Source organism: Giraffa tippelskirchi, chromosome 2, assembly GCF_054371585.1.
Source record: "Giraffa tippelskirchi isolate mGirTip1 chromosome 2, T2T-mGirTip1v1.2.pri, whole genome shotgun sequence".
Taxonomy (NCBI): Eukaryota; Metazoa; Chordata; class Mammalia; order Artiodactyla; family Giraffidae; genus Giraffa; species Giraffa tippelskirchi.
In genome coordinates, this window is record NC_137276.1 from 27,836,339 (window position 1) to 27,863,098 (window position 26,760).

At 39.1% G+C, this 26,760-nt stretch overlaps 1 protein-coding gene across 50 annotated transcripts in view; it reads right to left on the bottom strand.

Annotated features, from left to right (window-relative positions):
• Window positions 1-26,760, bottom strand: part of GBF1 (golgi brefeldin A resistant guanine nucleotide exchange factor 1) — a 120,207-nt gene that overhangs the window by 86,977 nt on the left and 6,470 nt on the right. For 31 of the 50 annotated variants that reach the window (XM_081545728.1, XM_081545558.1, XM_081545525.1 and 28 more), the window contains exons 2-3: window positions 22,208-22,316; window positions 20,711-20,777 (exon numbers count right to left, since the gene is read on the bottom strand). In XM_081545728.1, coding sequence (XP_081401854.1) covers window positions 20,711-20,777; window positions 22,208-22,303 — 163 coding nt within the window. In that variant the 5' untranslated portion in view covers window positions 22,304-22,316. The remainder of the gene's footprint in view (window positions 1-20,710; window positions 20,778-22,207; window positions 22,317-26,760) is intronic. The other 19 variants (XM_081545575.1, XM_081545541.1, XM_081545663.1 and 16 more) reach the window with 1 other exon arrangement.

Here is a 26,760-nt window from a genome sequence, read left to right on the forward strand (position 1 = left end):
TGGCATCCTGGATGGGATTCTGGAACCATTAGGTGAAAACCAAGGAAATCTGAATAGACTTCAGTTAATATATTGTATCAGATAGGTTCGCTAATTGTGACAAATGTACCATACTAATGTGAGATGTTAATAATAAGAGAAGCTTGGTGTAGGGTATATGGGAACTTCTTTACAATTTCTCATTATATCTAAATCTATTCTAAAATAAAAACATTTTTAAAAAGTTTTAAAATTATGCAAAAGCACACTTTATAAATTGCAAAGTTCTAGTCATTTGTCAAAGGTCACATTATTTAGTAGATTTAGTCTTTTATATAGATTGCTGATAGGTAGGCAGCCACCTTAAGTAGTTCAGATAACAGAGATAGCTTAAAGAGTTAAGTTCTGGTGTGAAGAGTCTAGCCCCCAGAAACATCCCAGCTGTTTCCTGCCAGCTGGTGCCTCATGTCTGACTTTCAATAGAGTTGATTTTCTTTGTATAATTACATTTGTCTTTCAACTTGTCTGTTTTACTTAAAAAAAAAAAGAAAAGTTACTTTTAAAAAAGAGACTCTATACAGGTATGTGCTATAATTTTAAGACTGCAAAAAGTGAACTATAAAGCAAAAGGGTATGGCTGTTTATTGCTAACTGCCCAAACAGATCTGATTTCTACTCCCATCTTCAAATGTAGGAACAGACAGACACCCAGAGATAGAATACACCAAGTGTACCCAACTCCTGCCAACTCCTGTTCTGCCCTGGAAAAAAAAAAAAAAGAAGAAAGCAAGAGTCCCAGAAGTGCAGGAAATTGTTTCTCAGACGAAAGACAACACTTCCTTTCCCAGAACAATCCATCTCCCACACTGACATCCTGCTCCTGCTATATTTACCCAACCCAAATCTGCCGATGATATACTTCCAGCTGCACTCCTGCCACATGGTCCTGTCACTCAGCCACAACACTCAGGGGAATCTGTCCAGAGGGCAGAGCCTAGAAATCACTACACACTAATCCATGCTTCCTCTATCGGTAGGCTTCAGAGTAAAGTGAGACAAAATACGGACAGTATTACTCCCTGTTTATTTTGGAAGTGACTGGGGAGACAAGAGGTACTTCATTTTGTATAGCTGCTAATTTTGACTGCTTCTCATAGTAGCCAGTGTAGGAGCCTAAAGAATGAAGGGATTGAAATGGGAGTTTCATTAACAGTTAAAAATAACTGTTAATGCTAGCTGCCCAAAAGGCATCTCTTAATAGACTCTTCCACCATAACCTACTAGGATCAGGCTATCAAGTCACCTTATCACAGGGTAAACCTTTCAGTTCTGAATGGATGGATCCAAGGAATCAAAGCTGGGACCATTTGATTCATCCCGACCTCATCCTATCTTGCAGCACACTCTACTGAAAGGGGAAAGCTGAAACAGTAGACTGGGTAAAGGTAAATGTTAGAGTTGATTCCCACTTTCCTATTGAGCAGCTCTGTAATCTTGGTCCTTCCCTCCAAGTTCTTTTCTTCTGCTCCTTTCTGTTCTTTCCTCCTTATTTTCTACCTCTCTAGTTCCATTTATTTTCTTTCCCTATTTTTCTCTCTCTCTCTTAATTTTTCATGGGCAAGGTTTCCTCTACAAAACATAACTGATAACTAGTAAGGTTTTCATTAGTAATGTCATATCATCAGCCTACTCTTCACCATAGTAACAGCAAAGCATAAGACTCAAGAGTAATACTTTTTTTCCTACCTTTTCTTTTCTTAGGGAGGCTCATTCATGCATATTGATCAGACCCTTCAAAGGAATAAAAAGAAAGTAGAAGCAAAAAGAAAAATGTAGAGAAAAAAGAGTGAAGGAGAGAAAAGGGTGATAGTAAATAAGAATGGGGAGTGATTTTCTAAAATCAGTTTTTTCTCTTAAAGTTCCTGAATGATGGGCATTTCAAAACTATATATTTTAAAAAGCTGAAGTAAAAGTTCTTCATGAGCTCAACCAGGCTTCTAAAATATATTTGAGAAATGTTGATATATGATGCATTCATATTGTTATCCCACTTATTAAAAGGAGAAAAGAAAAAAACAGAAGGGTATCAGCTTCACAAGGCTGTTCCCAGTCTGGCTTAGGAGAAAAGCATTTATGCTGCTGGTTGAGCAGAGAACAAATTCATTCTACTGATGATGTTGCCATATTCTAGGAAATCACCAAACCCTCGGTCAAGCCTCACTGAGATAAACCTTTTCCCAATTTTCAAAACTAAAAAGTGTTTTGGCTTCCTTGGTGTTTCAGTGGTAAGAATCTGTCTGCCAATGCAGTAGACATGAGTTGGATCCCTGATCCAGGAAAATCCTATGTGCCATGGAGCCTGTGCACCACGACTACTGAGCCTGTGCTCTAGAGCCCATGAGCTGCAACTACTGAAGCTCGCTCACCCTAGACCCTATGCTGCGCAACAGGAGAAGCTACTAAAATGAGAAGCCTGTGCACTGCAATGAAGAGCAGGCCTTGCTCTCCACAACTAGAGAAAAGCTTGTGCAGCAACAAAGACCTAGCACAATCAAAAATAAATAAAATTATTAACAACAACAACTAAAAGAGTTTTTAAGTTACTGGCTTTTTAAAATTTTTTTGGCCATGCCATGTGACTTATGGGATTTTAATTACCCGACCAGGGATCGAACCCTGGCCCTTGGCAGTGAGAGCTCCCAGTCCTAACCACTGGACTCCCAAGGAATTCTCCAAGTTACTGGATATTTTTAAAAAACAGCATCACAAGCTTCCCTGGTGGCTCAGTGGTAAAGAATCCGCTTGGCAATGCAGGAGACACGGGTTGGATCCCCAATCCAGGAAGATCCCACATGCCACAGAGTAACTAAGCCTGTGTGCCGCAACTACTGAACCTGTGCCCTTATCGTGGGGGCCGCAACTGCTGAAGCCTGTGTGTCCTAGGACCTGTGCTCTGCAACAAGAGAAATCACCACAAGTGATCACATCCCAACCCAATCATGCACCACAATTAGAGTGTAGCCCCTGCTCTCCACAACTAGAGAAAAGCCAGTACAGCAACAAAAACCTAGCACAGCCAAAAAATAAAATACATAAATAAATTTTTAAAAAAACACAAGAACAACAGCAGCATCACCAAAGCCATAAAGAAATACAGATCTTCAGAGCATGTGATTGTATTTCTTAGACAGAAACAAACATAAGCAAGCTAGGAAGAAAATTCACATTTTCTTCTTATACCTAAGAACAAGTCCTTTAAGAACAGATGTTTTAAGCAACCATTCAAATTTTCCACCACTGCAACCTGAAAATGATTCAGGCAAGAATCATCAACATATGATAAATCATGGGAGAAAAGCTTGTCATTGCTGTTATTTAGTCGCTCAGCTATGTCCTATTCTTTTGCAACCCTATGGACTGTAGCCCTCCAGGGTCCTCTGTCCATGAGATTTCACAGCAAGAATATTAGAGTGGGTTGCCATTTCCTTCTCCAAGGGAATCTTCCCAACCCAGGGATCAAACCCATGTCTCCTGCATTGGCAGGCTGGTTCTTTACCACTGAGCCACCAAAAGTTTAATGAGGAGCAAAACAAGGTCTTAATATGTCACCCCACAAACTGCTTGTGAGTTCCAAGGGGATCACAGTATCTATTCAGTGGAGAAATAAAGTTAACACCTTGATGAAGTGATCAAAATTAATATCACCAATGAGGGGTGAGGGGTGGCCTAAGAAGGACACTATTATCAGTAGTGGTGGGTATGTGCTAAGTTACTTCAGTTGTGTCCAACTCCTTGCGACCCCATGGACTGTAGCCCACCATGCTCCTCTGTCCATAGAATTCTCCAAGCAACAATACTGGAATGGGTTATCATTTCCTTCTCTAGGAGATCTTCCCAGAACAAGGATCGAACCCAGGTCTCCCACACTGCAGATGGATTCTTTATGGTCTGAACCACCAGGAAAGCTCAGTGGTGTGTAGATTCATGCCAAATACATACTACCTGAATCATCATGAGGAAATACTAGACTAACCCAAATGAAGAACATTCTTGATAGGAAGAAAAGAAGAAAAAAATGGCTGGTATTCATTAAAAAAATTCAATGTCATGAAAGACCAAAAAAGGCTGTAGAACTGTTTCAGATTAAAGAAGACTAAAGAAATATGACAGCTAAATGCAATAGGTGATCCTTGACTGAAAAGGAAAAAACTAAAAAATTTATTATTGGGACAACTGACAGAATTGGAATATGAATAGTATTGTATCAATGCTAAAATTCTTGAACTTGATACTGTATTAAAGATTATGTAAAAGGTTATCCTTGTTCATAGCAAATATACATTGAAGTATTGAGTGATAAGACTGTAATATATATATAATCTACTCTCAAATGATTTAAAAAAATAGTATATATGTATGTATGTGTGTGTATAGAAAGAAAGAGAATAATAAAAACAAAAGTATATAGGAGACCTCTGTATTATTCTTGCAACATTTCTTTAAGTTTGAAATTATTTCAAAATGAAAATTCGAAAAAATCCACTATCAGTTGATGATTACATGTCCTGACACCAGTAAATTAAAGAGGAAGTAGAGATGGACTTACATTCTAGATAACACTAAAACACTAAATGGTAGGGAAGTAAGCCAATTCTTTCCCTTCTGAGCTTTTAGAGGAAGACTATTAGCAACATAAATATTTCCTGCTCTCTGCCTTCAGTTACTGCATACACACAACCCAGTTTTGCTGATTCTTAAGGCTGCAGCCTACCTAGGACCACTTAGGACCCTAGCAACAGCTCCCATTCTCTAAATTCCAAAGAGCTCTATCAACTACAGCCACTGCTCATTTTCTCCCTTATAAAGAACCTAGAGAACAGAGTAAGTCTTTAAAACCTCTGAAATGAGACTGATTAAGATGCTAATCTTGGGCTCACTTGGGAGGATTAATGAGCCATATTTGGATTCTGGATTTCAACAGAAATCCACTTTCCCTTGACTATTAATCCCACAATGCTTCTTTCCAGGTGGGCTGAACCAAAAGAGAACTCCTCTTCCTGGGCCAGAGGGAACAGGATCCTCTGCCAGTCACTGGGCTCTGGTCACCAAAAGTATTGGGCTATAACAGGTATTAGGGATGTACCCTGGACGTACACTCATCCCAGAAAAAAAGCCAAGGAGATAAAACTGCACTTTAAACACAATAAGCTATCAAGCAAATGATGAGGTCTTTTTGTGGACATTTGTTTGAGTAACATTTTTCCTCCAACTTCCTCTTTTAGAAAGATCTTAATTGTTTAATTGCTTCACTGCCTTACTACCTCTCTCCACCCTTGAAAATCCTAGGAATATTCCTTTTTCCTTAGGAAAAAGGACATTTCTAAATAGCATTCTTTCTGAGAACTCAAGTTTCTCAAGGGTTACTTCTAAATAAGGGCGCTTTCTCTGCGATTCAAAAGATAAACATATAACGGGATGTTCTGCTAATCTGAAGTCAAATCCTATTCAAAGTCACTGTGAGTTTTGATACTTTTTTCCTCAGGTGAGGCTGCTGGGCTAAAGACAATGGGCTGCTCATGTTACTTTTGAACTGGGATTATTAAATTTGAGCTATAGAAAAGGACTTTCCTCATTCTTTTATTTTTTTATGCCATTAGCCTGATTAAGTTGTGAATTTTTATTTTTTTGGTCACAGCTCATGGCTTGCAGGATCTCAGCTCCCCAACCAGGGATCAAACCCGGCCCCTCAGCAATGGAAGCTTCGAGTTCTAGCCACTGGATCACCATGGAATTCCCCTCATTCTTTTAGCACCTTAGTTCAGTTCAGTTCAGTTCAGTCGCTCAGTTGTGTCCGACTCTCTGCGACCCCATGAACCGCAGCACGCCAGGCCTCCCTGTCCATCACCAACTCCCGGAGTCTACCCAAACCCGTGTTCATCGAGTTGGTGATGCCATCCAACCATCTCATCCTCTGTCGTCCTCTTCTCCTCCCGCCCCCAATCCTACCCAGCATTAGGGTCTTTTCCAATGAGTCAACCCTTCGCATGAGATGCCAAAAGTATTGGAGTTTCAGCTTCAACATCAGACCTTCCAATGAACACCCAGGATTGATCTCTTTTAGGATGGATTGATTGGATCTCCTTGCAGTCCAAGGGACTCTCAAGAGTCTTCTCCAACACCACAGTTCAAAAGCATCAATTCTTCAGCGCTCAGCTTTCTTCACTGTCCAACTCTCACATCCATACATGACCACTGGAAAAACCATAGCCTTGACTAGACGGACTTTTGTTGGCAAAGTAATGTCTCTGCTTTTAAATATGCTATCTAGGTTGGCCATAACCTTCCTGCCAAGGAGCGAGGGTCTTTTAATTTCATGGCTGCAGTCACCATCAGCAGTGATTCTGGAGCCCAAAAAAATAAAGTCTGACACTGTTTCCACTGTTTCCCCATCTATTTCCCATGGAGTGATGGGACCAGATGCCATGATCTTGGTTTTCTGAACGTTGAGCTTTAAGCCAACTTTTTCACTCTCCTCCTTCACCTTCATCAAGAGGCTCTTTAGTTCTTCTTCACTTTCTGCCATAAGGGTGGTGTCATCCGCATATCTGAGGTTATTGATATTTCTTCTGGCAATCTTGATTCCAGCTTGTGTTTCTTCCAGCCCAGCGTTTCTCATGATGTACTCTGCATATAAGTTAAATAAGCAGGGTGACAATATACAGCCTTGACGGACTCCTTTTCCTATTTGGAACCAGTCTGTTGTTCCATGTCCAGTTCTAACTGTTGCTTCCTGACCTGCATACAGGTTTTTCAAGAGACAGGTCAGATGGTCTGGTATTCCCATCTCTTTCAGAATTTTCCACAGTTTATTGTGATCCACACAGTCAAAGGCTTTGGCATAGTCAATAAAGCAGAAATAGATATTTTTCTGGAACTCTCTTGCTTTTTCGATGATCCAGCGGATAGTGGCAATTTGATCTCTGGTTCCTCTGCCTTTTCTAAAACCAGCTTGAACATCTGGAAGTTCACGGTTCACGTATTGCTGAAGCCTGGCTTGGAGAATTTTGAGCATTACTTTACTAGCATGTGAGATGAGTGCAATTGTGCGGTAGTTTGAGCATTCTTTGGCATTGCCTTTCTTTGGGATTGGAACGAAAACTGACCTTTTCCAGTCCTGTGGCCACTGCTGAGTTTTCCAAATTTGCTGGCATATCGAGTGTAGCACTTTCACAGCATCACCTTTGAGGATTTGAAATAGCTCAACTGGAATTCCATCACCTCCGCTAGCTTTGTTCGTAGTGATGCTTTCTAAGGCCCACTTCACTTCACATTCCAGGACCTTAACTAAGTAGCTATTAAAATTTTTGTTTTGTGCCCCTAGACTGCAGAATCCTATCAACTACATTAGAAGTCCAAGCCTGAAAGCAAAATTTTATTAGAAGTTGACTTTTATTAGGAAACACAATCAGTCATTGATATCTTATCCTTGTAGTACAATTTTAGTCAGTTCAGCTCTGAGATGCACAGACTGATTAATCAAAGATGAATATAAATGGATTAATTGAGCCCTAAGACAGCCAAAGCCCTAAAGCAGCTAATGAAGCTGCCATGCACAAGGTTACTGCCAGGCAGCCAGAGTGAGGGCAGAGAATGGGAGAGATAAAGCTGACAAACACCAAGACTGTTCTTCTGAAGACCCTAGAACCTCTTTCAGTACACCAGGGCACACAACAATTTCCTAAGGTCATATGTGGAAGCTGGGAAGACTTCAAACCACCGCCCAGCTGTCCACTCAAATTCCAGAGTCTCTCATATCACCCACCCACTAGACCATAAACTTTATGAGGACAGGAACCTAAGTTGGCCTCCTTGAAAACTAGGTCCTTAATACGTAATTCAGTGTCTGGCACACATTGAAGTGCTTGAGAAATACCTGTTGGCTTAATATATAAATGAATTTCTGCCAAGATCAAAGTTCCTATAAAAGATTCTGTTTCAAATCTTTCTATCATAACTTACTACCTGCTTGATCTACCAAAAGAACTCAAAAGGATGGCCAGGCCATGTCTAACATGATGTGCTATCCACTCTTTCCTGAACAATCAGTTTAACATCATGTAAAACAGATAATATACAAGGTACAAAGTGACTAATCATGATTACACCCACAATCTTTATTTCCTTGGGGAAGAATACTTATTCTAACATTCTCCAGGACTGTTATGATTCAAATGGTCTCAAATTAATTTCTGCCTTGCAAAAGCTGATTCACCCAGAGAGAAACAACCATATAAATAGAACTGCTTCAGCCATAAACAAAAAAAAAGGAAATCTGCCATTTTTAACAACCTAGATGAACCCTGGGGACATTATGCTAATTGAATAATCAGATATTCTCTTTATTATGTGTGATACACTGATGCTTTCTATTCTATTCTTTTTAAGGCCCACAGCTTGTACCAGAAAACAAGGAAGTGCTCAAAGGTGTCATATCAAAGAAACAAAGGAATTAGTTTGAAGGGGCTCTCATTGACCAAATTTGGAATTACTTATGTACCAAAAATGATCATAAATATAATTAACTATAAACACTGAATAAAAATTCACAAGCTGCTCCAAAGTGGAAAACGCCTCATTTGCCCCCATTAGTGCTCATTACTACACAAACTCCTTATCTGAAAGTTGGCAATTTAAGGGAAAGAATTAGGCATTTTCCTTGCCTTTTCAGGAGAAACTGATTCATCCTCCAGTTTACAGAGGAGAACTATTCTAGAGAACACCACTAATAATATAGAAAGAAAAACAAAATTAGAAAACCATCATTCTGCAAATCCCCTCCCCTAGTAAAATAAGTGATTCTGGCAAAAATTCAGTGGATAATCATTAGGTAAAAGGATATTAGAAACAGGATATTTGCAAGATGTCAAATTATTACTTCACAGATTATCTACTAATCACAGAGAGAAATATAAATTTATTTTACAATGAAGAGATATGGCAGTCACCACCAGAAGCAATAACCAAATTTAACACCATCAACAGCAGGACAACTTGACAGTATGTGCCTCCTGTGGTGATATAATATGAAGTACACAGTATCATCTATGCCCAAAATGTTTAACCTGAATTGAGTCAAGCTTTTAACTCTAACCTCTAGAACGGAAATATCTGAAGTACAGTAACAAGTGAAATGACACCACAAGGACACAGACAAACCCAGAATGTAAAACATTCTAAAGATAAAAGGCCTAGTCTCTTCAAAAAGTCAATACCAAGAAAAAAATAATAAATAGGGTAGAGAAAATTATATTAGATTTTTAAAGTCTAAAGAGATATAACTACATAATGAAATGAGAATTCTACATGGATTTTGGTTGGTAAAACCAGCTATAGATATACAAGGTAGTTTGGGAACAAATGGGAAATTTTAATAAATGGACTGGATATTCACTAATATTGGTAAATTACTGCTCAGTTTCTTAGGTATGATAATGGTGCTATGATTATATAGGAGAATTTCCTAACTTAGGATCCATCCTGAAATGTCAACACATCTGCAACTTATTTTCAAGTGGTGTATGAAAAAAAAACACATATATATGGATAAAGCAAATATGGGTAAATGTTAGTAATTTTGACTCAAGTATGGGATGCAGGTGCTCACTATATTTCAATTTGGTATGTTTGAAATTTTTCATACTAAAAATTTGAGGAAAAAATGCTGTGTAACCCTTTAAAATGATATCACGATCCATTAACAGAATGCAACTACAGTCTGAAGATACCAATCTAGCCCATAGTAGGGTGGTCATAATATTATCTTAGCTCTCCCTTTATTACCAATACTAAGGCAGTTTTCTTAAACCTGTTGTTGCCCAAAGAGAAGAATGAACCTTCATGAAAAACTCACATGAAATGAAGTTTTCTCATTAAGTTTTATATTTTTCTGCCAATGAATAACTCACTTTACTTGAAAAGGAAAAATAATCAGTTGAAAAATTCCTACTAGTATCAGAAAAATTTCATTTGTCCCTATACTTTTAGAGGATTTTTTACAATTAAGGGCCCATCACAGATAACACTGAAGTCCTTTTGATCCTCTTGCTCACCAATTAATGTCCCCAACTACCCTTAGCCTCCAGTTCCCAAGCTGCTTTCCAGGACACCTGGAAGCAAGCTATGTGGTTGACTGCAGAAAAACCCTTGCTCCCACACTACATCTGGCCCGGCCTTTCCACCAAATCAAATGCCAATTTATTCCCCTCTGATGTACAGTGTATCAGTCCACTTCCTGGATGGCCCCACTTCACAATGGGCCAGAAACCCAAAGAAATAATGTGAGTTCTACAAACGGGCAAATAATCACTCAACAAGCGTGGAACAAGGAAAGGTCAGTTGTGATACGTGCACATGTGGCAGCCCTTCACAACTCAACATACAGTGGTAACAGAAGGCTGGTGTTACTGAAGAGGCATGCAAAGAGAAGCCAGCCAACAGGCAGCCAGGAGTGCTTGTCCATCTAAGTCCTTCAGACCTCCAAAGACCAAAATAAAGAAACAAAGATCTCAAAACTGGAAAGGAGCATCTTATCTCCTTGTTTCCAGAAGCAAAACTGATAGCTTAAGGTAGTCACTGCTCTCCATCTACAACTCTTGTTTAAGATGATCTCTGAGATAAAATAACCTGATCTTCATTTTGCTCTATATCCCACTCTATCTTTTAATGGGTGCAGTAGAGAAAAGACAAATGTACTCACCCTTTTCATAAACATACCCAATATCATTTTAGAAATTGGGGTGACCAACTGAACATCTGTGAGCACAGAGAGGTGGTTAAAGAAGGTAAGGCTAGGACAGAACTCTTCACTATCTCTCCTAACAAAAACTGCACAGTGAATTTCAAACACCTGGCTCCTTCTGAAACCCTCTTGGCACTTGCCCTAGGTTTGAATGGGTAGAAGAGAAAAAAGGGACTCTGCCTGCCTCCCTGTTAAAAACAAGGCTATATCTGGCTTTCCCTCTTTTTATTCATCTGACTGCTGTCATGGCAAACTGGAACACATATCCAGAGAGAAATTTCAGGCCTCAAGAGGTGGCTGTGTTAAAAAGGACAATGTCAATGAGAGCAATACTAGCAATAGAGACATCCACCGCACTGTCACCTTGTCCGCTAAACTCTACTAGAAAGAAATTAGGTTTCTTTGCTTCTGCTGTTGAGAGCCAAGATATTAAGAATGCCCTTTATGGCAATTCCCTGGTGGTCCAGTGGTTAGGACTCTACACTTTCACTGCCCAGAGTGCAGGTTCAATCCCTGGATGGAGAATTAAGGTCCTGAAAGGCATGCAGCACAGCCAAAAAAAAAAGTCCTTTCCTTCACAGCTTCCTTTCAGATATGAGTAGTGGAAAATGTACCAGGAGACTGGTTCTGATGGTGTGTTTGAGTACTAGGAAGAGAAAAAGGAAGAGCCTGATTAATAAAAAGACTATGTAGAACTGTTTCTTCTCAAGAAAGTCTTCATTTTCTAATCCTGAGGACAAACAAAGGTTTAGAAGAACTTGTTGGTTTAGAATTGTCAAATGAAGGTTCAGATCATGGGGCTTCCCTGGTGGCTCGGCTGGTAAAGAATCTGCCTGCAATTTGGGAGTCCCAGGTTCGATCCCTGGGTTGGGAAGATACCCTGGAGAAGGGAATGGCAACCCACTCCAGTATTTTTGCCTAGAGAATTCCATGAACAAAGGAGCCTGGAGGGCTGCAGCCCATGGGGCTGCAAAGAGTTGGACACAATTGAGTGACTAACACGCCAGTAGAAAGAAATGACAACGTAAAGTCATCAAAATATAGGCCTCTGGGAGCCATCTTATTGATATAAATATTCTCAAGGGAAAAAAAAAACACAGTACCTTTATTTTCCCTAACTGTGCTCAAATGCCCATAAATCTGAGGCCACTCAAGCTACCAAGATGCCAAAGTCAGCCTGACTCAAATTAAAGTCACACTCTAATGTGTTGCTCAACAATCTCCAAACTAATATAGTCATATATTTTATTACAGAACAAGAAAGAAAAAAAGAGCACAGGAGGAAGTTCTCTGGTGGTCCAGTGGTTAAGACTCCACATTAACACTACAGGGAACACAGGTTTGATCCCTAGTCAAGGAACTAAGAACCTGCATGCCATGTGGCACAACCAAAAGAAGAAAAAAAAAGGCACCGGAAAGAGATACTTACGTAAGTGTGCCCAACCTTGCCTGTTCCAATACTTAGCACATTACATAAATTCATCAGCCAAATTTTATCATTTTATCATTTTTTTCTTTCAGTCTCCAGTTAGGCCTTGAACAATTTACCAGCTCATTTCCAAGTGGATCAAAGCTAATAACTCTTGAAATTACCTGGCAGTCCAGGGACTGTGAGCTTCCACTGCTGGGTGCCCTGGGTTCAATCTCTGGTCAGGAACTAAGAGACCACAAGACCACAGGAAGCCAGGCTTCCCTGTCCTTCACCACCTCAAGAAGCTTAACCAAACTCACGTTCATTGAGTCGGTGATGCCATCCAACCATCTCATCCTCTGTCATCCCCTTCTCCTCCACCTTCAATCTTTCCTAGCATCAGGGTCTTTTCTAATGAGTCAGCTCTTCACATCAAGTGGCCAAAGTATTAGAGCTTCAGCTTTAGCATCAGTCCTTCCAATGAATATTCAAGACTGATTTCCTTTAGGATTGACTGGTTTGATCTTGCAGTCCAAGGGACTCTCAAAGAGTCTTCTCCAACACCACAGTTCAAAAGCATCAATTCTTCAGTGCTCAGCTTTCTTTATGGTCCAACTCTCACATCCATACATAACTACTGGAAAAACCATACCTTTGACTAGACAGACCTTTGTCAGCAAAGAAATGTCTCTGCTTTTTAATATACTGTCTAGGTTTCTCATAGCTTTTCTTCCAGGGAGCAAGCAGCTTTTAATTTCATGGCTGCAGTCACCATCTGCAGTGATTTTGAAGCCCAAGAAAATAAAGTCTGTCACTGTTTCCATTGTTTCCCCATCTATTTGCTGTGAAGCAATGGGACCAGATGCCATCATCTTAGTTTTTTGAATGTTGAGCATTAAGCCAACTTTTTCACTCTCCTCTTTCACCTTCATCAAGAGGTTCTTTAGCTCCTCTTCACTTTCTGCCATAAAGGTGGTGTTATCTACATATCTGAGGTTATTGATATTTCTCTTTCAAATATGTACCCTTACTCAGTCTTTTTCCTGACAATGACTACTAAATGTCTTCCCTATATGTCCCTATGTTCCAATTGAAACAGATTAAACTTGAGGTCTGAGGCATCCTGGAAGAGTTTTGCTTCAACTTAGAAGGCTATTTCTAAGAGGCCTAAGTCAGACAGGTGTTAAGTTATAGTTCCTCCCAGGTTGGCTTTCAGACTTTGTTTAAATGTTCTCTGTAAAGCTCTGGAAGTTACATGGATTCAAACCTCCTAGCTCAAACTCTGAATTCACAAAGCTTGAGACAGTACCCTACAGGTGTGTTTGTCCAGGATAAACTATATTTAAATAAACTCCTGATACATCCATTCTGTCCAGACACCTGCTTCTTCCTCTTAAACTCAGGCACATCATATCTTGCTGTACAGGTAAGCACAGTGAAGAAATATCCTATCCCTCAAATATCTTATCCCTCAGAGTTACAATATGCAAACCCATCAATATCTTTGGTAATACCTAAACTCTGCCCAGAACAGCTTTACATGAGAAGGCCAAATAAGTAAATACATGAGATAAATTTTTCTTCATTTCTATGGTTTATGTGAACAAGGGGAAAAGGAGGAATAAGAAAAGATAGCAACAGACTGCTCTCATTCACCATCATCTATTCCGTACCTGATAGGGAACCATATGGCCTAGAGTATAGTATATAAGTATATAACTTAGTCTCAGAATGGTCAGCCAGAGTTACTAGTCTTAAAAACCAGTGGCTTATGAGGGCAGGAAGTTTGTTTACCATTATAGATCCAATGGCTAAGTGCCTAAGCAAAATGCCTAGCACACAGCAGGTATTCAATAAATATTGGTCAGAAGCAGTTCAATAAGCTAGACTTAGAAGAAATCCAAATCTTAGTGAATCTCAGAAAGAAAAGGTCCAAGCAGCTACAACAGTTCCATAGTTAATACAGGTGCTTATACTGAGCTTTAAGACCACCTTAGTCTTATGCTACATACCCCGAGCCTCATAGGTCCTCAAAATTAAAAAGACCAGCAAGAAGTTTTATCTCCACAGGCAAACTTACTACCCTCCCCACCTCCACCCCTGACACACACACATATCACTAAGAGGTCTTCCTCAAGCCCTTAAAGTCATTAAGAGGTGATTTCTTAAGAGAAGATTCTGGTGTGATACTTTTAGACTGTTCTTCCCTCTGTGCTTTAAACCAAAATTTTTGGTTTAAAAATTTTGGATTCTGGGAAAGAATCTCTTTGCAATGATTTAAGTTTAAACACCAAGGACAAAGGCAGCCTAAAATCTAGAGGTAAATGACCACAGCCAAACATCACAAATCACAACTGACTGGAGCCCTGTCTGTGAAGCTATATTGAATGAAGGGTACTAAGGCTTGCAAGCACTTGTCTAATCTGGGAACAAAAAGATCAAAGACCAGAGACCATGCTGGCTAGAAGGATTACTCTAAACTGTCTACACTTGGGGAACTTCCCTGGCAGTCCAGTGGTAAAGTCTTTGTGCTTCCACTGCAGTGGGCACGAGTCTGATCCCTGGTCAGGGAAGTAAGATCCAACATGTGGCATAGTATAGCTAAAAAAATAAAAGTAAACTGTCTACTCTCTACAGCTTGGACTGCAAGGAGACCAAACCAGTCGATCCTAAAGGAAATCAATCCTGAATATTCACTGGAAGGACTGATGCTGAAGCTCCAATACTTTGGCCACCTGATGCGAAGAGGTGACTCGTTAGGAAAAAACCCTGATGCTGGGAAAGATTGAAGGCAGGAGGAGAAGGGGATGACAGAGGATGAGATGGTTGGATGGCATCACTGACTCAATGGACATGAGTTTGAGCAAGCTCCGGGAGATGGTGAAGGACAGGGAAGTCTGGCGTGCTGCAGTCCATGGGGTCATAAAGAGTCGGACACAACTGAGTGACTGAACAACAACTCTCTACAGACCTAAAACCAAGAGCGGTATCAAGTATTCTAATATTTCACTTTCCCTTTCATCCCCCTGTCCTATGCCACAAATCTTACCGCCCAGTCTGTGAGATTGTAGATAACTTCAATATACAAGAGCCCCAACAAGATCTCTAAAAGGATAAAAGGAAATGTGTCTTTGGAATCTAAGCCCACCATATGGCTTGAGCAGATGCAAAGAAGAGGCGTTGGTCCTTCTGCCCCTAAGGCCAGGAAGCCCCAGCCCTGCAGGCAGCACAGAGTTAACTACCCACCCGCTTTGAGAAGCACAAAGGTACATCACTGCAACATGCCTAACATTTACATTGCCTCTCTCTGCTCATTAAACAGGTTTTGGTTAAATAATGAACAAACTGTATTACAGACTCCGATGAGAATTCCAAAATTATAAATCAACTGGGAAAGCCCAAAGGGGCAGGCAGACAGGGAGGGGGGAGAAGGATAATATTGACTAATATAAAGGGCGCAGCTTGACAGTGGATATGTCTGCCACACCTGATCAAACACACTCCGTTGGGGGAGGGGAAAGAGAGAAAGAAAGGAGAGATGGGGCAAGACAGCCTGAAATTTGCATCCGGAAAAGATTAAAATGGATTCTTTGGGGATAGAGAAAATACATAATATATATTACTATAAATGCAAAACTGTACTAAAAGCTAACTCAAATGTCAAAGATTACAGCTTGAATAAATTTAAATATAAAAGCCATGTGCTTCTTGAGTTAATGAGAGAGACATAAAAGGACACACTGGGCCAGGAGGTGAACAGAGCCTTACGCTGCCTTTGCTGGGCAATGGGTTCAAAGCACAGCAGCAACTATAGTCAGAGGCATCCCTTCATGGCTCTGAGCCCTGAGAAAGAGCTGGTGAATCCCATTGCTTTTCCAGTCTATACTTGCTATTTTGAAATATTAAGATAGATTTCATATGCCATAAAATTCATCCTTCTAAAGTATATACTTCTACAGTTTTTAGCATATTCACAAAGTTGTACAACCATCATCACGATCTAATTCCAGAACATTTTCATCACCCCTAAAAGAAACCCTATTACCATTAGCAGTTACTTCCCAAGCCCACTTCCAGCTCCTAGCAACCACACATCTGTTTTAACTCCTTCAAAATAACCTCTTAAAGGATTCTTAAGAGAACTGAAAGACTAAATGAGAGGCAGCAGTCAAGTCTCACTGGTGGTGAGCTATGGCTTTAGGATTAAAGTACCAATATGCAAACTTTGCTCTTAGGCATTTCCTACTTTCCAAATGCAACCCTCTCATTAGATTTGGTATTAGAACATTCTATTACTCTAGATATTACAGAGCATTCAGTTATCATGCATTTTGGGCAAATACTGACTGCAAATGTGGTCCAGAGACACACCTGTGAGAATAACTGACATGGACTTAGCCAACCCTTACTAGAGACAGTAGACTTACTTCCTTTACAATACTCAGTGTTCCTGGAGGAGTAGGTAGCACCTATGCCCTTAATAGATCCTCTGACTGCTTACAAGAAAAGAGGAAAAATTGCTTTGGTTGACTGACAATGTCCAATGAATCACCTATTTCCATTAATAATATTCTTAATCAACCCAGCCAGCAGATAGTCTAGAAAAGTGCAAATAAAAAGTCTTTGTAAAAAGAGACCAAGCCCAAGTCAGTTTCATGAGTTAAACTGAATGGAGTCTTGGAATTCCTACCATAGTTCTTCCAACCTAAGTGGTACACCATTCCCAGGCACATAGCATGGGCAGTCCCTTTAGTTTCTCTCTCCAAGTTCAAAACCCATCCCCAGCCTCCAACCATTAACAGGCTTCCAAGAAAGCAATCCTCCTGACACTGCCAATCAGAAAAAATCTGTTTGTTTCAGTAAAAGAAACAAGAAATTGGTCATGGATTACAAAGTCCAGGACCACAGGAGCAGCTGACCCATAAACCTGCCCCTGGAAGCCAGCACTATGTGGGGGGTCAGAACCAATCAGAAGACCATGAAATGCTCTACTTCAGATCCACTCTGTCATTTTAACAGGCAGGTAATATGCTAAAACCCAAGAACAATGGGGCAACTTAGGCAGGCACTGTTTCAATACCTGCCATAGCTACTGGCCCCTGGAAAATATCATCACCTTCTTCCTCACTCTGAGGGAAAGCTTGGCTAACACCCAGCTATGTTCCTAGTACCACTGACAGAACTGGTTCCTCACCACATTCTGGTTTTAATAGTTTCAAGCAGAAGATAATCTGGATTCCTAACCCAAAGATGTAAGAAAATTAGGCAGCAGACTCAAGTTTGGTAACTCTCAGATGAACTAGAAACCAAATCCTAGACTGCATTACTCACCACAGATACAATCTCTGAATCTCTGAACTGAAGTCTTGGGATATGTCAGAATGGAGAAAACAAGTGTGGGATATGGATTAGATGGCAAGTAGGAAACGTGGCTTTATCAGGAGAGCAGCATCACCTTGGCTCCTCAGGGTCTGCAAAGTACCCAAAAGGCCTACACGGCAACTCCAGTCTGACCTCAGCCATTTTAGGGTGTACTCAGACACTTATGACAACAATTCTTAGCTGTATATAAAATGCTTGCCAAACATTTTCCAAATGTATTCTCTGAGAAAGATAATAGTCCGAACTCTGACCCACAAAAAAGAATTGTAAATATCTACTGACTATTTTTCTTTGTAATTGGGATATGTAAGATTTACATGAAAATTTAAAAAAAAAAAATCTGGCGGCAATATGGATGCAACTAGAGATTATCATACTAAATGAAGTAAGTCAGAAAGACAAATACCATATGATATCACTTGTATGTAGAATATAAAACATGACACAAATGAACCTACCTACGAAGCAGAAACACTCACAGAGAGAACAGACTTGTGGCTATGGGGGAGGGGAGGATGGACAGGGAGTTTGGGGTTAGTGTGTGCTGTGTGCATGCTGAGTAACCTCAGTGGTATCTGACTCTTTGCGACTCTATGGACTGTAGCCCACCAGGCTCCTCTGCCCATGGGATTCTCCAGGCAAGAATACTAGAGTGGGTTACCACGTCCTCCACCAAGGGATCGTTCCCACCAAGGGATCTTTCCCACCTAGGGATTGAACCCTCATCTCTTGCATCTCCTGTATTGGCAGGTGGGTTCTTTACCACTAGCACCACCTGGGAAGATGCAAACTACTATGTATAGAATGGACGGACAACAAGGCCCTACTATATAGCACAGGAAACTATATTCAGTATCCCAGGATAAACCATAATGGAAAAGAATGTATATATGTATAACTAAAGCACTCTGCTGTACAGCAGAAATTAACACAACACTGTAAATCAACTATACTTCAATTGAAAAAAAAATCTGCACCAGCCACCAACTTTCTAAAGCAGCCAAATCACTTTCAGTACAGGCTATAAAATGAGAACATGCCTAGTTGCAGCATTAGCCCTGCTAACTAGCTATCAGACACCTCTTCCTCTATATTTGATCACTGGCTAACGGTGCCAACACTTTTCACATTGAGTCAAATTTGCTGCTTTAAAGAAACATGTAGAAAATCCTTAGATTCCCTAGGATTAGGTTTAGGAAAGTAAAAGGAATTTTTCTCCAGATATTCTCCTACATTTCTCATAAAAGGAGAACATTTACTTATTTTTTATTTATTTAATCTGCAGAAGCCTAAAATCTATTTCAATTGTGGTGTTAGATATGTTACTAGCTAAAAACATTCCAGGGATATACACTGCAAAAGCCCTTTATAGAGGAGCACAGCTCTGAGGCTTTCCCTTTATGTCTTTATCTTCCCCCCAGCTTGAAAAATATGAAGTGTTGAGCCTTTACCTCCTCCCTTGACATGTTTTTAAACATAATATAAAGCATTTCCTGTGTACATTCTCCTCTAATTGTATGAACAGAAGTAACACAGAACAGGGCACTAAATCTGCTGTTAGGGGCCTGAATTCTAGTTTTGAGTTCTGACTCTACTTCTTAGGATCAGTGTGATCTCAGCTAAATCACTTAAAGTATCTCTGGGCTTCAACTTCATTCATAAAAGGGAGACAAATCTGCCATGCCTCCCTCACAGGTTGTGTAAAAGTTTCAAAAAGGTATGGTAACTAGGCTTACCATGGTGAACATTTTAAAACGTACAGAAACATCAAATCACAATGTGGTAGAGCAAGAACATAGTATTACAGGTCAATTCTATTTCAAAAGCAAACAAATAAACTCACAGAAAAAAAGATCAGATTTGTGGTTATCAGAGGCAGGGGGTGGGGGAAGGAGGAACTGGATGAAAGATCCAATCTTCTGGTTATAAGATAAATAAGTATTAGGGCTGTAATGTACAACACAATGGGCTTCCCAGGTGACCCAGTGGTAAAGAATCCACCTGCCAATGCAGGAGACTCAGGAGACATGGGTCTAACCCCTGGGTCAGGAAGATCCCCTCAAGGAGGAAATGGCAACCAGTATTCTTCATTCCAGTATTCTTGCTTGAAAAATCCCATGGACAGAGGAGCCTGGCAAGCCACAGTCTATGGAGTCATAAAGAGTCAGACATAACTGAGTGACTGAGCATGCATGTATGCACATACAACATGATAAATGTAATTAACACTGCTGAATGTTACACATGTAAGTTGTTAAGAGACTAAATCCTAAGAGTTCTCACCAGGAAAAAAAATTTTTTTTCTATGTCTTTAATTTTGGATCTGTGAGATGACAAATGTTCACTAAACTTATTGTGGTAATCATTTCATAATGTATGTAATTCAAAGCACTATGTACATCTTAAACTTACACAGTGCTATATGTCAATTACATCTCAATTAAACTAAAAGAAGAAAGAATGAAGTTCCTGATCTGAAATATAAATGAAACAAAAGTGAAAAAAATTCAGTAAGGTAATAAATGTGAAAGAGGCTTTGAAAATTCTAAACATATAAATATTACATAAGATAATTATGATTAGGAAAACAAAGGCGGAGTGTGTGACACAAAAGATTCTGGGAACAAGGGAAGACTAAAAGAGCTGCATTACAGAAAGCTCAGGTCCTAAAACCAGTAAGGATTTTCTATAAGAGAAAGGTTACACTGTCAGTATTAAACACTTCACTTGTGCCATCAACTTCCTATCTAAAGGCATACGTGAGTTAGAGAAAGAAAAATAGCTAAAACAAAACAGAACATTAGCCAAAAATAACACTTATAACTCAAGCAAAGAAGGAAGCTTATAATTGCATGAACGCTGATTCCCCACTAAAGTGGGACACTCTAAGAGCTTCAGGAAGGATCAGCAGTAAAATAAACCAGAGCAAATTACACCTGTGGGCAAAAACTGGCTTGCAGCCTGTTTTTTTAAAAGAAAATTTTATTATTCATTTAAGTATTATCTGAGTCTGCATTTGAGCTACAACGACAGAGCTGAGTAGTTGCAGTTGCTACAGCCTGCAAAGCCTAAAATATTATATAGTCTTATACCATAAAAAAAAAGTTTGTCCATCCTCGGAATAAATCATACACATTTACCTGTTACATTGTTTAAAACCTCCTTTAGATGACTGAAACTATGCAGCAGAGGATCCCGTTCTTCATCCTATAACACACAGATTAAAAAGAAAAGAATTCATTATCAGACCAAGAGTAAAAAGGAAATAAAAGATAGATCAAGAGCTCTTTCTCTGAATCCAACCAGAAAATTCAGTCAGTTTTCCTTCTGAGGAAAAGAAAGTTAGCCATGGTTCATTTTTCCAGTTCCCCAATCTCTTATCTCATAGAAGTACTCTGGGTTTACCTAAAATAGTACATCCTGAAGTACTAATCTTAATCTACACCAAGACCATAGCATTCAAGTTACCATAGACTGCTAGGTCTTCTATATGTCCCATGGTCTGAATGATCATGACCCCTCAAAAACTTCTGTGCTGGGACTTCCCTGGTGGTCCAGTGGTTAAAACTCCATGCTTCCACTGCAGGGGGCACAGGTTTGATCCCTCATCAGAGAACTAAGATCCCAGATGCCAAGAGTGTTCCCTTGCCCCTTCTACCATGTGAGGATACAATGAGAAGTCTGAGACCTAGAAGTACCTCACTCAAGCATGCTAATGTTCTGATATTGAACTTTCAGCCCCTAGAAATAAATATGTTGTTTTAAAAAAAAAAAAAATCTGTTGTTTATAGGCTATCCAGTCCATTGTATTAGGTTAGGGCATCCCAAACAGACTGAAACATACAGTCTGAGACGTGTTTTATTCTATCTCTTCTCTTTCTTCATAGTTATCATAGTCATATACATTCATTCCTGACTCCACTCTTACTTATAAAATAGCTCATTTTTATTAATGAAAGTGAGAAATTTCTAAACAAACATATACATATTCACCAAGCTAGAAATGTCTAAACTTTAATGTTACAATTGTACTCAAAACTGTTCTATACAACTGTAACAAAAACATCATGGAACATACATATGCAACAAAGAAAGTCAGCTTTACAACAGTTAAGCTTACTCATCTGATTGGCAAGATATGGTCTCCTCTATATTTGAAAGCTTGCTGAATTTCCAAGGAGTATCATTACAAAGCCATATTCCATGTGCCAATAATTACACTAATTGAAGTGAATTTGATAGCTAATTATAGTTCCCAGGAATCAGAAGATAAGGAATCTATATTGCAATTTTTTTCTAATATTTGAATATTAGAATAAATTCTTAGAAGTAAAATTTCTGGTTCAAAAAGTAAACAAACAAAAAAGAAGATAAGAAATCTTTCTGACATGTTTAGGCATATTAAAGAGGTCCCAAGCACTAGCTTAAGCTGCTTATAAAAACAGCTAGAAGAAAAATGGTATCATCTTTTGGGTTCTAGAAGAAAAAAGGCAGCTTATAAATTTGATTCTTATTGAAATAAAACAGAAGGGTCCTTGATACCCTTCTGAAAAGCTCTGAATTACCAGGAAACTGACCACTTATCAGATCCCCTACAACAACTCAGTAACCAAGTGTTCTGCTCATCCCCCACTTACCAGTGGTATATGGGTGCTCCATCGGGCATTTCGTTTGATGGCCCCAACCACAATGTTAATTTCCCCTTGAATGATGTAAATGTTTTTATCCACCATCCTGGCAAACCTACTGAAACAGTTAAGAGAAAAGTTAGTTAATATTTGGTTACCCAAGAACATCCCCATGCTAGAATCAGTACCTGATAAGATTAGAACTATGATTTAGCTTTTTAGTACCAAGATTCCCCACCTATAATACTAAAATGTGATAACGTCCTTCTTATGTTATAAATCCAATTACCTGGCTCTTCTAGAGGTCTCTGAAAGTTCAAGCTACAACTCAAAAAACATCACACAGGAAGATTTCTCAAAGACACCTCAACAATCTCTAACAAGCATTCAAATTCTTCAAAGTCAACTGTCCCCCAAAACCACCCTACAAAGCATGGAGACAAGCAGATACATTTCTGTGCCTAGCTTGTTAAAGAAATACTTCAGATCTTCCTATTGTTCTTTTACTTTATCAACCCAATCGATAAAGATGGTTTAAGTTAAAAGAAAAGAATGAAGGCTGTTAGAAAAATAGCCTTAGTTTGGAACCACAGTTACAATATCAATTTTTAGACTGCATTTATTGTGCCAAGTCAGCTCCAGAAAACTGGACAGTGGCAGTGATACAAGCTTTGAAAAGTTCTGAAAAGTCAAGTTCACTTGCTTATGGCAGGAAATCTCTAATAAGCAAACTGAAAGGTAGACTCTTCTTGGCATAGAGAAAACCTTAATAGGAGCTTATAAAATCAACCTAATCACTTCCCATTATTTAGAAAGAAATCCTCCTCAAAATAGATAAAATTTTAAAAAGCAAAAGGTATAAAAAGAAGGGAAGGGGAGACACACAGTTATACAGACATTTAGATCAGGCTCAAGGAAAATTAAAACACTAAGGCTACACATGTACCCCCATGCAGCGCTATTCATTGCAGCACTTTTTACAATAGCTAGGACACAGAAGCATCCTGTATGTCCCTCAACAGATGAATGGATAAAGAAGTTGTGGTACATATATACAATGGAGTATTACTCAGCAATAAAAAAGGGATGCATTTGAGTCAATTCTAATGAGGTGGATAAACCTAGAGTCTATTATACGGAGTGAAGTAAGTTAGAAAAAGAAAGACAAATATTGTATATTAACAACATATATGGAATCTAGAAAGATAGTACTGCTGATCCTACTCACAGTACAGCAAAGAAGATGCAAACATATGATCATAGTGGGGGAGGGAGAGGGTGGGATGACTTGAGAGAGTAGTATTGAAACATATACATTACCATATGCAAAATAGATAGCCAGTGGGAATTTGCTGCATGACACAAGAAATCCAAAGCTGGTGCTCTGTGACAACCTAGAGGCATGGGCTGGGGAGGGAGGTTTAAAAGGCGGGGGACATGTGTATGCCTGTGGCTGATTCATGTTGATGTATGGCAGAAACCATCACAATATTGTAAAGTAATTATCCTCCAATTAAAAATAAAATAAAAAACAATGAGGTTAACAGAGTAAGTGAAGCAATTTCAGAAATATTTACTTAATGAGCACCTACTATGCATAAGGCATCTTTCAGAGTGCTAAGGATACAGAGCAAAAGACATGGAAAGAGCTTCAGACATACTGTGAAATGAAAAAAAAAAAACTGTAGTATATGATTATATGTTAGCAGTTACGTAAAAACCAACCAACCAATCCTACATAAAATATTAGATTTTTGTTTTTAAAAATAAGCAATATTTAACATAAAGTAAGATATAAAGCCCTTGGACTGCAAGGAGATCAAACCAGTCAGTCCTAAAGGAAATCAACCCTGACTATTCACTGGAAGGACTGATGCTGAAGCTGAAGCTCCAATATTTTGGCCACCTAATGAGATGAGCTTACTCATTAGAAAAGACCCTGAAAAGACTCCTGCTGGGAAAGACTGAAGGCAGGAGAAGGGGATGACAGAGGATGAGATGGTTGGATGGTATCACAAACTCAATGAGTTTGAGCAAACTCTGGGAGATGGTGAAGGACTGGAAAGCCTGGCATGCTGTAGTCCACGGGGTTGCAAAGAGTCAGGCATGATTGAGCAACTGAACAACAGCAATAAAGATATAAAGAGGCTTCCCTGGTGGCTTAGTTGGTAAAGAATCTGCCTTCATTTCAGGAGACCTGGGTTAGATCCCTGGGATGGGAAGATCCCCCTGGAGAAGGGAATGGCAACCCACTCCAGTAATCTTGCCTGGAGAATTCCATGAACATAGGAGTCTGACGGGCCACAGTTAATGGGGTCGCAAAAAGTCGGACATGACTGAGCGACTAACACTTTCTTTCACTTTCAAGATATAAAGAGTGATATAACAAGCCAGTATCCAGATTTCTTAATTAAGAAGAGTACAACTGAAGTCTCTGTGTGTTCTAATTACATCCTTCTCTCTTTCATCCATAGCTCCCACTATTCTAAATCTGATGTTTATTAAAATTTTATGTTGCTTTATACTTTTACTTCATTGATATGTATCTTTAGACAGTATGTATCATTCTGCATATTTTTATATTTTGTATAATATCAGATTGTATGTATTCTTCTGCAATTTGTCTTTTTCCCTTGAAATACTCGTTTGTGAGTCATCTAATGTTGTTAAGTATACTTACAGGTATATAGACAGATATGTAAACAATGAATAAAAGGTTTGAGTAGATGCACCAAAACTCAATAACCATAGTTACCTCTAGAGAAGGTAATATGAAATTAGGTTGTAATCAGAGGATACTTATAGCCTTATCTATGTTCTAATTTTTTTACAAGAACAGATTACTATACTATCAATATAATTTTAAATTAATAATTATGAAAGAAATGAGATATAATTTCTGCCCTTGAGGCATTTATAGAGTTCAGCAGGATCTAAAAGAAAACGGAGCCAGAGACACAGGGGTTGGGGGGTTGGGGGAAGCACACTGCAAGTAGCTCTATTTGCATATTTTGCATAAAGAAAGTGAGAAGCATGAAAACTACTATGACAAAGGAAAAGAGCACAAATTTTGTTCAGGCCCATAACACTTGTCTCAATCCACAGGGGATTCCAACAAAAGATAGTATCTATTGTTTAAAGTTTGTTTTTTTTTTTGGCCTCACCATGCAGCATGTGGGATCTTCCCCAATCAGGGAGTGAAATGATGCCCCCTGCATTGGGAGCAAAGAATTTTAACCACTGGACCATCAGGGAAGTCCCAACATTAATTTTAATAACAATTTAAAGAAACAACTAGTTAGTCTCAGAAGACTAAATGCTCTAGGGACACAATAATATTCTCTTCAATGAACGGAGAAGATTCAATGATGAGAACACACAATGATCAAGAGGAAGAGAATCAAGAAGTAGAAGAAAAATAAATTCAAAAATAATTTAAAGTATCAGAAAAGATAAAATCTCTAGTATCTCTTCTTCCTTAAATTATTTAGGCAAGATGAATATGTTCTAGATCTCTGGAAAGATTTTTAAGACACTCTTAGCATAGTGGTGAGTATCCCCACCTGTCATTCGGGAGACCAGCGTTCAATTCCCCAGTGGGGAGGAGTGTTAAACGTTGGGTTTCCCAGGCGGCGCTAGAAGTAAAGAACCCATCTGCCAAAGCAGGAGACGTAAGAGACGCGGGTTCAATTCCTGGATTGGGAAGATCCCCTGGAAGAGGGCATGGCAACCCACTCTAGTAATCTTGCCTGGAGAATCTCATGAACAGAGGAGCCTGGAGGGCTACAGTTCAAAGGATCGCAGAGAATCAAACATGACTGAGGTGAATTGACACAGCACACAACAGAGGTTGCCACTGGAGAACAGAACTCCCAGTTCCTTCCTCTCACAGTGGAGAGAGGAAGACTTACTTTTCTTTGTATATTCTTTTATACTTTTTGAATTTTGTGTCACATACATGTATTACCTATTTTTAAATTTCATTAACAGATTTTTTTAAATGAGTAAGCTCTTTAGAAAAATAGTTGTATTATTTCATGTGTAAATGATTAAGAACAGCAATCAAAGTTAATTAACTAATAAACATTCACCTCAGTCAACCAGATATTACTTAGCACATGCTAAGCAAAATGCTAGACAGAGTCATACCGAATTATCCCTATCCACCCACAAGGAATTTATAATCTAATAGATTAAACACATACATCTATATACAACCCATACATATTCCAATACATGAGTGGTATGCAGTGTCATAGCAGTGAAGTAGAGAAAATATTCCTGTCAGAGAACACTGGAAAAGCAAACGAAAAACAGGATTCAAACAGCCCAAAATACAAGAGAATGGCAAGAGTAAAAGCTTACTGGTGGGAAAATTCAGTATGTATTTAGATGATCACGATTATTCCAGACTTGTTGGAACATTATTCCTAGGAGAATAATAGCAGGTAAAGCTACAAAAGCAAGTGGGGGGCCTGGAAGGCTTTCAATGTATGTAGTATATATACTGACTACAATTGTTGTAAAAATATTTGGGGGAGGCCTGGAGAGGACCACTATAA